The sequence below is a fragment of the Poecilia reticulata genome, chromosome 6, assembly GCF_904066995.2.
Source record: "Poecilia reticulata chromosome 6, P_reticulata-male-v2, whole genome shotgun sequence".
Lineage (NCBI taxonomy): Eukaryota > Metazoa > Chordata > Actinopteri > Cyprinodontiformes > Poeciliidae > Poecilia > Poecilia reticulata.
This window is the reverse complement of record NC_088835.1, coordinates 4,650,214-4,666,703: the sequence shown is the minus strand read 5'-3', so window position 1 is coordinate 4,666,703 and position 16,490 is coordinate 4,650,214. Positions and strand designations below refer to the sequence as shown.

Below are 16,490 nucleotides of genomic sequence, written 5' to 3'. Positions count from 1 at the left end.
ACAAAAAGGGGAAATTGCCCCTATTGGTCCAGTCCATCTTCCAGACCCCCTGGACAGGAAGCTGTTTTTTTTTTCTTTATTTACCTCAGAGTGGCCAACTTTCTATTATTCCCATCTCGATTTGATACAACAGGGGCCCCCACATTTTCCTTGTCTGCCCTGTTGTGAAGTACTGCTGTCACTTCAGTGCAGCTAAAACAAACCCAAGAAGTCTTATAGCTTAGCTTCAGCTCCTGTTATTAGTCTCAACTCTTCACATTGAGTCTGATTTAGCAATAAGTTGAATCAGAGACAATAAAAATCATGAAGTGTTTTGTTTATTTCACCCATAAGGCAAACATGTCTGAAAGAAGCAGTGAGAGTAGTATAACAACGGACACAGGATTTGTTAATGTCCTGGGGTTACTGGGCTGTGGTCAGGATTCTCATTACTGACCAACAGGCTAAGAAGACAAACTGGTTGTGCGGAGGCACCTGGCTAAAGGCCCAGGTTCTTTGCAATAACTGGGTTCTTGCTGAAGTGTTGTCGTGCCATTGAGTGTTTCTGTTCAACCCATTGGATGAATGTAGTTTCATATGCCTGGAAACACAGATTAGAAAGATTCAGTCAGACAACTGGATGTAGTCAGCCAGGGAAATATACATTCAGCAAAACCTGTGTTCCCACTTTGCTGAAACCTCAGTCACAGCCAGCCACTTGAACAAACCTTATGGATGTGTTCCACTTGTGTGTGAGCTGAAGTCTCCTCTTTGGACAACAGTATGCAGTTCCAGGGGCTCCAGTCCTCCTGGACATCCCAGCGAGCAAACACCAGGTTGTAGATGTCTCTGCTGCCATTCAGAGCCGAGCAGGAAGACCAAACCTTTTCTATCAGGTAGCGAATGTCGTCCACCTGGACAGAGGCAAAGGTCAGCAGGGAAAATTGCCCCTATTGGTCCAGTCCAGCTTGCAGACCCCCTGGACTAGAAGCTCCAGGGGGTCTGGAGGTCTGGAGAATGTTGGCCTGTTTGAGGTCTAATTTAGATTTATTTTGGTGGTTTTCCTGTAATTTCAAGTTTGAAGTTTGGTATTTGTGTGTTTAGATACATATCTTTTAGTTGTATTGATTACTTGTAAAAAGAATTTCTTTCAAATTAATGAAAAGAAAACATCAGGTTTAGTTGAAAACATTTTTCAACTAAACCAATCATAAAGTTATGTTTGTTTTTCCTTTTAAATGTCTTCAGATAAATCCATATCTCCAGACAACTGCATGTGAAATATATAAAGTGCATGTGTTGTCTTAAAGAAGTCTTAATGTATGTCACTGAGTTTGACAGGGCTTCACATAAACGAGAGTGAGCCATCGGTTGCTCACACGCAGAGAGAGTAGCATTTACCTGCAGCAAGAAGGGGATGGAAGTTTCTGGATTGAGGCGGTGCTCATCAGTTCTCAACCTCCTCAGGATGTTTTGGTACACAGAGTTGTCATCTCGAGATCTTGCAACGTTGTCTAGGCTGGTACAGTTTCGGCAGCGACGACTCCGGCGGCCAGTGGTACTTGAATCAAAATCGGCAGACCAAAGGTAGCGCTGGCACCCGTGGCAGAAGAACATGTCGTGCTGCAGCTCAGATGGTTTCTTGTGAACCTGGAACAGACTCTATGTTACGCTGAGATCCTGTTCACACACATCTCTAAAGTCAACATGTCCAAGGACATTTTGATGTAAGAACTTCAGATAGCTATTAATGTAGTTCATGTATTAAGAATAGATTTATTCTGCATAAATTGCTGTTTTTAATAATTTGTTTCCATTTTCAATGATTCGATCCAGTGGTGCCAAATTTTTACTTCTGCATGGCTATAATGATAAACACCCAGCTTCATAAAGTTAAATAAAAATCTAATTTTCTTTGCTTTCATAGTCTTTTCATTGTCAATATAAAGACTGTTATTCCTTACATTCAAAAGTGGAGTAAATACAGAGAAAATTTTTCAATTAATATATATATATATATATATAATGTTATCAAGAAATCACTTGACAACATGAAGTAGGTTGAAAGGTCTTAGAAAGGATAAAAAGGATAAAACACTGATCTAGAGATCTTGAAGACAGACAGCTTTGATCTATGACCGAACATGCCATCACAGTAAGCTTTACATAAAGAGCACCATGAACATCATATGGTTTACCTTCAGCAATTTGATCACTTTGGGGTTAAACGCCGGTGTTCTGATGTACTGAAGGAAAAGAGTGCAGATCCTCTTCCTCAGACCCTCCAGATTATGCTCCTTAACATCTCGACCCATCAAGTCAATCTCCCTGTCAATCAGATCAGTGATGTCCCACACCAGCTGACACTCATGCTCCTGTCCAAAAAGGAAACTCAGTGGTGTCAGCATCTCTGTGAAGCACAGACAGCAGACACCTGCAGGGATCTCAAGAATATTACCATAACAGTGTTTCTCAGCTTCTCTAGGAAGCGCCGTCTCTCCTGCTGGTCCACATTGAACTTGCTGATGTCGTCATAGATCTCCTTCAGCGCTCTGGCTCGGACGTCAGGCACAGAGTCCATCTCAAACAGACGACCTGTGGCTGATCGCCACTGATGGGCAGCAGCTGCCTGGACCAGGTACACCAAGCTGTTAGGTTGGTGATTCACTGCAAAACTGCCACAAGGTTGAAGGTTCCACTTGCTTTTTTATTGCATGTCTACCCATTCCTCATTTCTGAAATCTGGTGTACTAAACCTGAAACTTGCCACAAAAAGGGAGAAAATGTATGTTTCATGCTGTACTAATGTTTCTTGGCAATTGTTCTTATTCCACTGTAAAACCTGGTGATTCCTACTTTAATGGTGCCATTTCTTTGTAAGGAAGTTCACTTATTGTCTTGAGGAACAGAGTTGAGCATGGGGATGGCATCGCTCTGACTGGAAATCCAGGTCATCATGATGATAACAAGAAGACGTTCTAAAATGAGCATCTGAGGACTAGGATATGTTTATTTCAGTTCATCAGTTTCATTTGTTATTTTACAGCCTTATTCCAAAATTTATCAAATGAATCTTTCCTCAAAATTCTATACACGCATACCTTAATTATAACAATGCAGATTTTTTTATGTTTTGCTACTTTATTACAAATAGAAAAATTCAAAATCACATTTACAAAAGTATTTACAGTCTTTGCTTAATATGTTGTTAATGAAGCTCTACACTGAGCTGCTTCCACTGATGATCCTGGAGCTGTTTCTCCAGCTGTGGTCAATTCAACTTGATTTGGAAAGGCAAGCACTTTTGGTCCTACAGTTGACAATGCAGGTCAAAGGTCACACACACCAATCTGGAGTTAACCCAAATGCACCTTAAGGACTCTCAGATTTATATAGACCATAAGAGAATTATTTACATGTGAAAATGAAGGATTTAAAAGTATATGTCCACTTTGAGCAAAGGCAGTTAATACTTATGTAAATGTGATTTCTGGGTTTTCTGTTTTTATTTAATTTGCAAATAACTAAAATACATACTTGACATTTGGTATTTGTGTGTAGAACTTTGAGGAAATATTTGGAAAAAGGCTGGAATAAAACAAATTGTGGAAAAAGTGAAATACTGTCTGGATGCTCTGTATGGTTAGGTTAGGTAAAACTTTATTAATCCTGTAGGGCAATTAAGGTTGTCTGTTGCTCACACATTAATTCACATTTATTAATTAATATTTATCAGTAATTGTGTCGTACAAAAGGGATTTAGCTGAAGTTTTTGTCTGTCGCTTGCTGCAAGCTGGCGAGATGAAGCTTCATGAAGTATCGAAACATCCTATCCAATTGTTCGACTCATGAGCCGATGCTTCATTTGCTCTACTGCGACATGAAGTGGACAATACAAAATAGGCAACGTGAAAACAACATGATGTATAAACCTTATATTGAATAAACAAGTCAATGAAAATGTTGTTTGTGATTCTGATACATAGATTCTTATAATCTTAATCGGTTTATGTGAAACAATGGCTGGTTCAAAAAGAAAACTGGAAACAAATGGGGGAGTGAGTTATGATTAATCAAGCTATGTCATTATAGAAGAAAATTACATTATTTATTACTTAAAAATAAAATCTCTAAGTGTAGTTAGGTTAGGTAGTTCTCTGTTTTGAAATGATTCTGTCTGCTACAGAAAAGCAGATTAAGCAAGAAACGCATTAGCAGGTTTATAAAAGTTGGGATAAAATATTTTGTCACCTCCCAATTTTCCACAGGATATGGATCATCTGTATCATCTTTGCATCCTAAAATGACTTGGCTGAGCTCAGCTGACCTGATTCCACTGGAAAACCTGGTGATTCCTCCTTATCAAATTTTAAAACCGAACTCAAAACACACCTTTTTAGATCTGCCTTTTCCACATGACACAATTGGTTTGCCTGATTTTACATAGTCTTTATATAGATACATTGTTTTGTTTTATTTATTTTTATCTACTTTTACTTGTTACATTTTATTTGTTTCTGTCAGTTTTTTTTTTACTATTGTACGGTGTCCTTGAGTGCCAGAAAGGCGCCTTTGAAATAAAATGTATTATTATTATTATTATTATTATTAAATGACTATTGAGCTCTGCCTTTCTACAGAGCTCAATAATGCCTCAATAATGAATTATTTAAATTCATTTGGATACTTATCCTTTTAAAACACTAGAAATTAGAGGGCAGTATAAGGATTTGGTTTTTGTGCATGTTTCTAGATTATTGAGTCTCAGTCTTGTGTCTTCCCTTTGATTGTCTCCAGCTGTTCCTTTTTTCCCCTGATTATCTCCTTGTGTATTTAATTTCACCTGTGTCCCCTGCTCCCTGTCGGATCCTTGTTTTGTAAGGCGTGTCTAGTCTATCCTGCCTCAGTGTCTGAGCTCCTACCCTCACTGCTCACCTGTGGTGCCTGGATTTTGTGTTTATCTTAATTAAAACCATCAATTTCACTACAACCTGGTTCCAATGGGTGTCATTCTCACCACCACCAACAAGCTTTTCATGACACACAGGACTAACCATGTTGGTTGTTTGACATAGGCGAAGGTTTATTACTGTGTGAAACTATTTGGAGATATAACATTGCCAGACAAGGGAAAATTGGGTCCATTGGAAAAAAGACACTCCAATGAACTGCAAATGCAAATGCAATAAAATCCTAAAACAAGAAAATGTGATGGGTGAAGCAGCAGGGTTCTGCTATTTATTTCGATCTGCAAGCAAACAGACAAACCAGTTCCTGAATCAGTCACAAAGTACAACCCGCTTGTGAGGCTTTAAATGCCACAACCTGTTCATTACCACAAGCCTCAATATGCGCTCCACAAAAATTCTTCTGGATTACTCGACACACGCTCCGAAGCCTTGGCACAGAAAACGCATCACCACCAGTTTCCCTTTAGTATTTTCTAGTGAACCAAAAAAACTTTACTCAGTTGATTTTTATTCCTTTAATATAAGTTTAGTCCATTTACCATTCCTTTCAAGCTCAGAAATAAAGGGAAAAGGAGACACTTTTTCTATCTCATGTTTTAATATACTTTTTTTTAAATGTCCATTGTAATGGACATCTCGACTAAATGGGTGTAGAATGTCTTGAAAACTTCTATGATTTTTCCCATAGAGTTTCATGTAATATCTAATTAGGCATGATCTCAAACTTTTAAACTGGATGTCTGCTTCAGTGTGCATGTCTGAATAGAGAATATATAACACAAAATGTAGTTTTGACTTCAGTAACGTGTCAGTGAAATTTCAAATCAATTGGCATGTTACTATTTGTAAAGGGATTACACAGTTACCAAACCATTGAGAAAGCATCAGCTTGCTGGGTATTTTCATGTAATCTCTCATTTTTGATTAACATCCTTGAACCAGTTTCAATGTGGCACAAAACACAGCTGGATTTTACATGTGTTACAATAGAAGTGTGTGTTTTTCCTGTGTATTATGACTTTTTGCATCTGGTGGGCATTGACTATATTTTTCAGATTTTTGTGTGGTACAGACTGACAATTTAATCTAGCAAGACGACACCACCCACTGAACACCTCTGGATGAAACACTGAAAAACTAGGACTGCTTTATTTTTCTATTTACCATCTAATTCCCATTCTCACATGGCTTATTTCATATATCCAAGCATTCAAGATCAGATATCTCTTGATGTACAATCAGTTCAAGAAAGTCTGGGAGTTTCTTGAACTGATTGTTCAAGAAACAATAAAACAACAAAATAATTATAAAACCACAAAATGGCTATGATATGCCCTGTGACAGACTGGCGACCTGTCCAGGGTGACCCCGCCTCTCGCCCGGAACGTTAGCTGGAGATGGGCACCAGCAACCCTCCCGACCCCACTAAGGGACAAGGGTGTAAAGAAAATGGATGGATGGATGGATATGACATGCTTCTTTCTTTGCATTGTAACACTGAATAATTAAATGTTGTACAACACAAACTCCTGATGTCCATTGGGATGGACATTCAACTTTTAAAAAATCCTACTACTTCATGATAGAAATAAAAAATGTCAAAATACCTTCAAATACTATGACTGGAAATGCTTAAGATTATATTGAGTAATTTTTAGGCTGCTATGATAATACATTTATATTTTTGATGGAAAACAGATGCTTACTCCTCCCTGCAGGGGGCCGCCGGGAATCTCTCACCCATAAAAAGCGTCACAATTTTAAAGGCTTCATCTACCTTGCTTTCTGTGGTCCAATACTGATAACTAGCACAATATTTACTGCTCATGAATTTAACATCCAATAGTCCACATCCAGTAGGCAAGTAGGTTGCTTACATTTTTTCTATTAGATTACTGAAATGTCTCTCCCAACAGTCAAAAGCAACGTGCAAAATATACATGAAGCAATCCAGACTTCTAAAAATGCTATGTAGTTGCATTTTATTCAAGCTTCAGATGGGGTTAGGATTAGGGTTAGGGCAAATATGGATGTGTGTTTCATGATCTGGGAGTGGGCACATTAAATTTTTAGTGCTAGAAACAATCTTTGAAAATACAATATGATTAATTTTGTAATTGACAGTACCCCGATTTTTTTTTTAAATTTCTATGAACAAAAAATAAATAAGTTGTAGAGGACCCCTTGTTGGTCAGGACCCCTAGAATTGTCATCACTTTCCCCCCATTTACCGCACCCCTGCCTCCCCGTCTCGTTTCATACACATGCTCGTCTTGTCTGATGCCTGAAACTCACTAGTATCAAGTTAAGAGTCTAAACTTTATTGTTTTTGTTTAATAAGAAACCAATCTGTAAGATCCATTATGCAAATAACAAATGTATTAATTTTCTTTTATTGGTTTAATCCCAGAAAAATAGCATGTCCATTCTGGTGGACGAAGGGTCTGAAGGATTTAATAAACTTAACAATTATGGAATTCTTATGAATCTGCTCGTAAGGACTCAAGTCTGTTTAAAGCAGTGTTCCTCAATTCTGGTCCACACGCCCTCCTGCCATGTTTTAGGTGTTTCCCTTCTGCCACACACCTGGATTGAGTCTATGGGTGATTAAAGATACGCTCCTTTGCCTCATTTACCGTGCTATACCTGCTTGTTAATCTAAAATCCAAAACAGACCTTTAAATATTTAGATTTTTAGGTTGGCTACAAGGCTGAAGCAGGTTAGTTATAGTCACCAAGGAAACTTATTTGTCTGGAAGGTCTTATGAGCTGTTTCCACTGAAGCTGCACAAATAGATCTGAATTGTTTAAACCAGTGGTTCTTAACCTTTTTTGAGGTACCGAACCCACCAGTTTCATATTCACATTCACTGAACCATTCTGTAGTGATAAATAAAATGTGATGTTTTTCCCCCCCAAATTCAAGACATAGGGGTGACCCAACTATAGTCTAGTTGGTAGTTGGGTCACCCTAAGATCACCAAGTCTTCTTAAAAGGTAGAGTCTCTGAGGACAGTTCCTCAAAATATAGTCAGTGTTTTCAGCAAAGTTGAGCTGACTGTCCAGGAACGACCCAAGGTATTTAAAATGTGCCACAGTTTCAACAGGTTGACCAGAGAGAGAAACTGGAACCACTTTAAGGTCTTGTTTAGATCATTTAATTAGCTCTACATTCTTAAGAGAATGAAAAATTAATAATAAATAATAGACTGCGGTATTCTGATTTAGTAATGTAATTATATTAGTTGTGTTACCACCCCACGCCACTAGAGGCAGTAGCAACCCCGAAAAAATGCGACTAAGGAGCAGATTTAGAAGAACACCGAAAGCTACAGTATTTGGTAAAAACTGTGAGCTTTGCTGAAGTAAATAAAGACACAAGTTCAAATCCATGCTGAGAGTGGAGCTGCTTCAATCAGGGCTCCTCCGCAGCTGTGATTGGCCAAGCGATGTAACGTGATCCTCTGATTGGCTAAGCAATGTAACGTGATCCTCTGCAGCAAATGATGGCAAAGCGGGGCGTCATCACGACTTTACACAAGTGTGTCTTTACCTCCGCGGCAGAGGCTCCGCTGAACCCCTGAGACCGACTCATCGAACCCAGGTTAAGAACCACTGGTTTAAAGTTCATTAAAGTTAATCTAGTTTCCATTAATCTATTTTCCTTCTGCCATATGTTGATGTGCCACTGGGCAAGGCACTCAACCCAAAGGTTAACTACCATTATGCATATTGGTTTTAAATGTATGTGTTTGTAGGTGTGAATAGGTGAATGTTAGCCTTTAGCTGGTGTGTCTAACAATGTCAATCTTGACCTTAAAGTACCAGGTTTTCAGTGAGACTTTTGAACAAAAAAGTGAGCTCTGACCTTATTCAGGAAGTTCCTGATCATTTGATCTTGATTGATAGCTTCTACGTTGATTTGATGGCGGCCAATGGCAGCGATGAATTCCATCTCCTGCTCCAACAGCGCGCACAGAGCTGCTTTCCTCTCCGCGCCGCGCAGGCTGCAGTTTATCTGCTCCTCCTCCTCATTCCTCCACTCTGAAAAGCAAAAAGCACAGGCAGGAAGAGAGATTATACATATCCAGACACCTTACAGATGTTTCCTACGCCCTCAGCCCCGGGTCTCAGGCCTACTCTCCAGGGCATGGTAGAGCAAATTGAAGTCCTCTCTGGTCTGTGGGTTCTTCCAGCGCCTGCGGCGCTCTCTCAGCTGCGCCTCTTTCTCCTCTTTGCACTTTCTTTCCTGAAGGTCGAACCAGGCGAGGCGGCGAGCTCGCTCTCTCCTCAGCTGCTCCACTTCCTCCTGGGCTAGCCATCGCCGAACATAGGACTGCAGGCAGATAACCTGAGAAATAAAGAATATATATATATATATTCACATATTTTGTACAGCTTTTTTGGTCACTCCCCCCTTTAGACTTTTCTAAAATTTAACAAGATCCTATTTTAGTAGAATGTATTTAGGTGGGGGTGGCAGCTTTAAGTCTTTCTGTCAGGGTTCAAAGTGTTCATGGAAATAACATAATTATTTCCAGGTGTTGGGAGCAGCAGTCTGACTCCATCCCAGAGGTGGTCTTTAAGCTTAAGGTCAGGGTTTTGCACAGCACTTCTTCCCCACCAAACTCACTCATTCAAGTCCTGTGGACCTCACAGGGGTCAGAGTGAGGAGTAAGGACTCTGCATATACAGGTGGTTTGGGATATGGTTGACTAACATAATTATTCCTCAGGAAGCAGCTCCAGCTAAGTCAGATTGGCTGGAGAGCATCTTTGAACATCAGTTCCCAGGTCTCGCCACATTCTCAGTTTTGTAATGAAAATTTAGCTTCTATGTTGATATTTCGATAATGTTGAAAAAACACAATTCAAATTACGTGTGAATACTCTTGTTCATGCAAAAGTAATTAAAAACATGCCGTGACATGATCCTCCGACAACTTAATGTAGTCTTCTTCATCCTTTCCGGTTGTTGATCATATGACTCATGTTGATGCAAAAGAATTTGATTCCATAGTGGTCTTGTGAAATTCACTAAAGTCGAACCAGCCAAAAACCACCTCATCTTAGTGCAAAGACTTCATTGGGGGGAAAAAAGTGTTATTAGGAAATTGGCGTGTTTTCATTAAACAAATTATTTTGTAATTACAATTTGCACAATTATGAGGTCATTTGGTCATTTGTTACTTTGACTGGCCCGTTTTCATACGGGTTCATACACTATGTTTTGATATTTCTGGCTGGATCTTCTGCTGGAAGGTCAACTTGCTCCAGTTTCTAACTGGTTTAATCCCAGGATTCTCCTTTAGCTCCAGCCATCCTCCTATCATCCTATCTGACCTACTTCTCTGTCCCTACTGAAAAATATCCTCCCCCACAGCATGATGCTACCACTGTCATGCTTTGTGGTAGGAATGTGTCAGAGCAATATGCAGTTTTTCACTTTTTGCATGTGGGTTAACAATAGTAGGAGTGTGTTGGCTGTCCCTATCCAGCTGGACTATTTACGGCGTGTTGCCATTTTCCCAGACCTGCACACACAGCAGTCCTACTGAGTGGTTCTCCCACTGGAGCTGTGGATCTCTGCAGCTCCTTCACAGTCACAGCCTGTTGAGGTCCATGGTAACTTATCATAAAATATTTTCATGACGTAAAACAAAATAAAAAAACAGTGTCCCTCAACAAGGAAATTAGTTTTTACTCACAGCATCTAGCCTCCTGCTATGATACTCATCAGCAGTTACATAATTCACAGGAGTTACCAACTTGTCATTGACACAGGACACGTAGCAGCCAATGCCAGTCATCTGAGTGGACATGTCCACAGAACACTGCTGCAGCTTAGACTTCAGCTCAGCTGTCTGTTTAGGAGAAAACAAAACACAAATGAATTTCAGTGTAAAAAAAACTCTTACTCTAAGAAAGAAGGTTGGGTCCAACCAGTCTCATCCCTTCTCCAATGCCTCTGAACCACATTCCCTCATCAGCAGCTCATTCAGTTCTAGAGGCTGACAACGTGCCATTACTTTGATTCAGGTGTGTTGCAAAGACACACATCTAAATGTTTCCAGGAAAGTAGCTCTATAGAGGCATGGACTTAGACAGCTCTGTTCTAAGCAGTGTAGGCTATTCTAACAATAATACCAAATTTTTTATTTAAAAAATTAAAACACACCATCTACATATTTATGGAAATGTCAAAATGTAAATAAAATGATATGTACATATGATTTTTATTAATTTTGCAACACTGAATAAATTGAGAAATACAAAAAACCAAAGGTTGAGAACAAATACCTTCAACATGCTATGTAGAACATAATAAAATGGATGTATGGAGGACCAAAACTGACATAATAAAAAATAAAAGCATAAATATATATTGTGGTTCGTGTCAGAAACTTTATAATACTGTTATAGCTCCTGAATTTATTATTTTTCTTGTGGAACTCCCATGCAAAACGTATGTTTCAGTTTTCGGCTCTCATGGACTCAGAGGTTCACCATCGGGGTTTTCAGAGTGTAGACGAAGCAGTCGCTGAAGTTGGCTTCTGATTGAAGCTTCGGGAATCCTCCGGTTGCCCGGACGTTGGACGGTAAGCTAACGCTGATGTTTGTTTTACAACTACACTCATATTTAATCAGTTGTAATATTAATGAAAAGTTAATGTGTTTCAGTAACTCGGCTCACAAACTAGCTATGGATTAATTACACAGAGGGATGTTTCAAAGTTTTTATTTATAATTCTGACTTATTGTTATAAGTCATAATATAACAATATTATATTATTGCTATATTATGTCATATTGTCACATATGACAATATGACAAGTCATATTGTCATATTATAACAATATGACTTATTGTTATAAGTCATAATTATAGACAATTATAGTCATTAGTTACAGCTAATGACAACAAAGCATGTAAGATTCGAATATACCAGCAGTGTTTAAATACATGCATAAACATTATTTTCAAAGGTACTCCTAATCTAAGAGACGAGTCTCTTAGGAACTCATTCTAATTTATTAACTATGACTGTACTTGTAATACACCAAACATAGGCACTGATTTCAGCCACAGTATTGTTTTTTTGTTTTTGTTACGGTATGCACACATTGCAGATTAATTAATATTCATATTGTGTATATTTTCAGATGTTGGTAAACTGGCACAGCAGACCATCTTGTGGCCTCCGTCTCTGTCCGGCTTCAGACTCCCAGTAGGTTCACAACTTCAGGATGTCCAGAGAGCTGCACCTTTCAGCATGGAAAATATGTGCCAAAAACAGTGATGGCACATACATTTAAAATAAAATCTGTCTTATTGACATGCGAGAACAATCTGTATATTACTGATTTGAAGTAATTAAATATGTTTGATTATGGTTCATGTGATCAGGTTCTAATGAAGCGGAATAAAGCTATGTTCCTTCTAATCTGTGTAGTTCTAATTTAATCAAATCTCATGTTCAAATATCCCACAGACACTAAAATGGATTGTTTGTTTGGGGCTTAAAATAACTTGAACTCAACATAATCTTCATAGAACAAAGCTAGCAAAGTAAAATCTAGTAATGATTGAGGGTTTAGGATCCATTTCCTCATTTCTTTGGTTTCATATTATATTGAAGACTCCAACAGGACAACTAAACAGTGGATAGAAATATGTAGTACAATGTGTTATATTATTTAATCAATAATTTTTACATTATCTTCCTTTTTCCGTTATAACACAGGACTACTCCCCTATTTCTCTTTTTCTTTTCTTTATTTTTTGCACACATTTCTAACACTTGTATTTGTCATTATATAGCTATATATATAATATTAATATATATATATATATATATATATATATATATATATATATATATATATATATGACAATAAAAAAAGAGAATTTCTGACTTTTGACAGTAAGTTTGAAATGTTAGACCATCTGACAGTGTAGTTCTACTAATGAGGCTGAAATAAAGCTTGATAGATGGTGACCAGTCCAGAGAGTGGAAGAGAGCGTATCATTTAGAAAAAGAAACAGTCTGGAACAGTTGAAAACACCTCTGGAGCTAACCTCCTACTGGTCTTTTTGTGGTTCCACATTTTTATCATCATATTGACTAGAAGCTAATTAAATATTTTCTAATGTGTGACATTTGTAACAGTTTTGGAAAGCTGGATGTTACCTGTGTGCCCAGACTGTGGACCAGCACACCTCTGTCGGGCCTCTTTTTAGGAAGGGTCTGGACAGCGGCGTTGTGGTACTCCGCCCCAGTCAGCCGGTGTCTGTAGCCCCCAAGGAAGGGCTTCTTCTGGTGGGAACGCTCTATCTCCACTACCACCTCCTTAAACACCCCTTCATCTGGAAGACAGAGACAAAAACATATTCAAGATCAAAAGTTCAATGTTAACAGGGTGGTACCGGCCCAGGGGCGTTCTCTGAATGTTACACAATACAATGTTACAATACAATTTGCTCAAAGTCTAAACTGGTACTGTTATGCATATAATGTGTAAATTTTACCTTCAACCAAACGCCCCTCAAAAGTATCCCAGCGCCGCCTTTTTTAAAAATTTCCGCCAGCGCCCTCTCCAGTCCCCGGGGGGCGGTACTGCCCCCGTTGAGAAACGCTAATCTAATCAAAGAACATGAATACCACCATTTTTCAAACAATTTTTAGCTGAGTAAGTAAGACTGGATTAGGGTGTGACAGCTGGTGCTGCTGGGAAAATTCAGCTTTCCAAGTGGTAGAGTCGAGGAAGCTGAGATGACGTAATGCTGCTACTGTGCCATGTGAAAAAGGCCCTCCTCTCCAGGACCCCTGAATAGACCTTACCAGGGAGGCTTAAGAGTGTGATCCCCCTGTAATTGGAGCACACCCTCCGGTCCCCCTTTTTAAACAGGGGGACCACCACCCCAGTCTGCCAGTCCAGGGGAACTGCCCCCGATGTCCATGCGATATTGCAGAGTCGCGTTAGCCAACACAACCCCGCAACATCCAAAGCCTTAAGGAACTCCGGGCGGATCTCATCCACCCCCGGGGCCCTGCCACCGAGGAGCTTTTTGACCACCTCGGCGACCTCATCCCCAGAGATTGGAGAGCCCAACCAAGAGTCCCCATGCTCAGCTTCCTCAACAGAAGGCATGTTGGTGGGATTAGGAGGTCTTTGTAGTATTCCGCCCACTGGCCAACAACGTCCCGAGTTGAGGTCAGCAGCGCACCATCCCCACTATAAACAGTGTTGGTGCTGCACTGCTTCCCCCTCCTGAGACGCCGGATGGTGGACCAGAATCGCCTCGAAGCCATACGGAAGTCTTTCTCCATGGCCTCTCCAAACTCCTCCCACGCCCGAGTTTTTGCCTCAGCGACAACCCGAGCCGCATGCCGTTTCGCCCGCCGGTACCCATCAGCTGCTTCTGGAGTCCCACAGGCCAAAAAGGCCCGGTAGGACTCCTTCTTCAGCTTGACAGCATCCCTCACCGAAGGTGTCCACCAACGAGTTCGAGGGTTGCCGCCGCGACAGACACCAGCAACCTTGCGGCCGCAGCCCCAATAAGCCGCCTCGGCAATGGAGGTATGGAACATGGTCCACTCGGACTCAATGTCCCCCACCTCCCCCGGAACGTGTTGGAAGTTCTGCTGGAGATGAGATTTAAAGTTCCGTCTCACAGGGGACTCCGCCAGACGTTCCCAGCAGACATTCAATACACGTTTGGGCCTGCCAGGTCTGACCGGCTTCCTCCCCCACCACCGGAGCCAACTCACCACCAGGTAGTGGTCAGTGGACAGCTCCGCACCTCTCTTCACCCGAGTGTCCAAGACATATGGCCGCAAATCCGATGAGACGATGACAAAGTCAAACCCCAGACAGCATAGCTCCTAGGATCATTGGGACACTCAAACCCCTCCACCACGATAAGGTGGCAGCCCAAGGAGAGCCCAATATTGTAGTTATTTAGTAATTGTGATATTATTTAGGTAATATATTTAGGGATTATTCAGACACTGGTGCTGTATTATTTATCTTTCTAGGACCACACAGTTACGTCAGATTAAGAAATAAACAGCAAGTGCAAGTTAAACTCACTAAAGTGTGACTGCGTTTCTTTGGAGTTCTGATTGGACTCACCACAGTGATCTGAACATTTCTACTATCAAATTACAGTCCCTATCTTTTAACTATGTAGAAGATGAGCTTTGGTCTTGAACTTCTGGGTAACAGTTTCAGAGTAACAACATTTTATATCAACAAACACACATAAAACCTGGTAGTGGCAGCATTACTTTGTCCCAGATGGTAGCTCTTCCTACCCTATTGTTACCATATGATATAACCCTAACCATAGGCGTAGGAAGCGGGGGGGACATGTCCCCCCCAATATTGGAGACAGTCACATTCGTCCTCCCCCCCGCAATAATTTCACCGCAGTTGCGAAGAATTTTAAAATCTTCCACTCGCATGCTTTTATTTTGAAGGCGCACAACAGCGCATTCAGCAGAGCGCTTCCTCCCCCTGCCCCCTCTGAACGGCTCAGAGTAAAAGCAGCAGCAGACGGATCCAGAGAAACTCTGTTTGAATGAGGTGAACTGTCTGTCAGGAATGTTGCCATGGATATCACTCGTTTATAACATCTTGTTGTCAGTTTACTTTCATATATAGAACTAAATCTTTTTGGTTAAGCCGTTTTAATTCTGGGATCGTCACATGTCCAAAATCTTATGCTATTATATTATTTAGATATTTAGGAGAACAGCAGAGCTAGAATGATGTTGAAGAAATGTTAAGAAGCTCTGGTGACATCTTCATTTAGTTTATTGAAATATGTATTAACTGTTTTTAATTTTTAAATAAACTAAACTATTTTATTATGAGAGGAGCAGGTCAGGGAAGACATAGGAGAGTCAGGTAGAGATTCAGAGTGAAGATATAAAAATTATATTAATTTCAATAAAATCAGAAAGGAGAACAGGTGAAGACTGATGTCAGATTGATTTCTTTCAACGTTTCAATATTTTGTTCATTATTTCCACACTATAAGGTTAATGGTTAGGAGGCAATAAGAAAAGTGCTTGAGGAGAGGTTTGAAAATAAATTGGTGAAAATAGTAAATAGAGTTGAGATGTATATATCTGAAAATTAAGTTGTTTAAATTCTCATTCTGTATGATAAAAATATACTTTTTATATTTAGTTAATTCACATTCTGACACTGTACATTACTGTAGTGTCTGTTGTGAATCCTTGCAGGAACATCAGGCTGCAGAGAGTCAGAGGGAGGCAGAGACAGAAACACATATCCGTAGATATTTTAGTTAAATGTTTACGGCTGAAATTGACAGGGAAAAAAACATTTAGTCATTTTGTCCCAGTGTTTTTATGGCTCATGTTTAGTAAGTTACTGAATGCAGAGCTGGAAGTGAGACTGAGTTAACAGTGAGGAGCTAAAGGTCTGTTAGACGTGAAAAGTATCATTTTTATTTATTTTGTAGATCAAACTGTTGCACTGATGTAGAGAGATGTTCAAGAAGAACAAAA

At 39.8% G+C, this 16,490-nt stretch overlaps 1 protein-coding gene across 1 annotated transcript in view; it reads right to left on the bottom strand.

Annotated features, from left to right (window-relative positions):
* Positions 1 to 301: 301 nt before the first annotated feature.
* Positions 302 to 16,490, bottom strand: part of iqub (IQ motif and ubiquitin domain containing) — a 32,233-nt gene continuing 16,044 nt past the window's right edge. The window contains exons 5-13 of the mRNA XM_017305081.2: positions 13,140 to 13,315; positions 10,657 to 10,812; positions 9,090 to 9,300; positions 8,818 to 8,993; positions 2,438 to 2,608; positions 2,178 to 2,354; positions 1,381 to 1,629; positions 708 to 893; positions 302 to 580 (exon numbers count right to left, since the gene is read on the bottom strand). Of these exons, the coding sequence (XP_017160570.2) occupies positions 479 to 580; positions 708 to 893; positions 1,381 to 1,629; positions 2,178 to 2,354; positions 2,438 to 2,608; positions 8,818 to 8,993; positions 9,090 to 9,300; positions 10,657 to 10,812; positions 13,140 to 13,315 (1,604 nt within the window). The 3' untranslated portion in view covers positions 302 to 478. The remainder of the gene's footprint in view (positions 581 to 707; positions 894 to 1,380; positions 1,630 to 2,177; positions 2,355 to 2,437; positions 2,609 to 8,817; positions 8,994 to 9,089; positions 9,301 to 10,656; positions 10,813 to 13,139; positions 13,316 to 16,490) is intronic.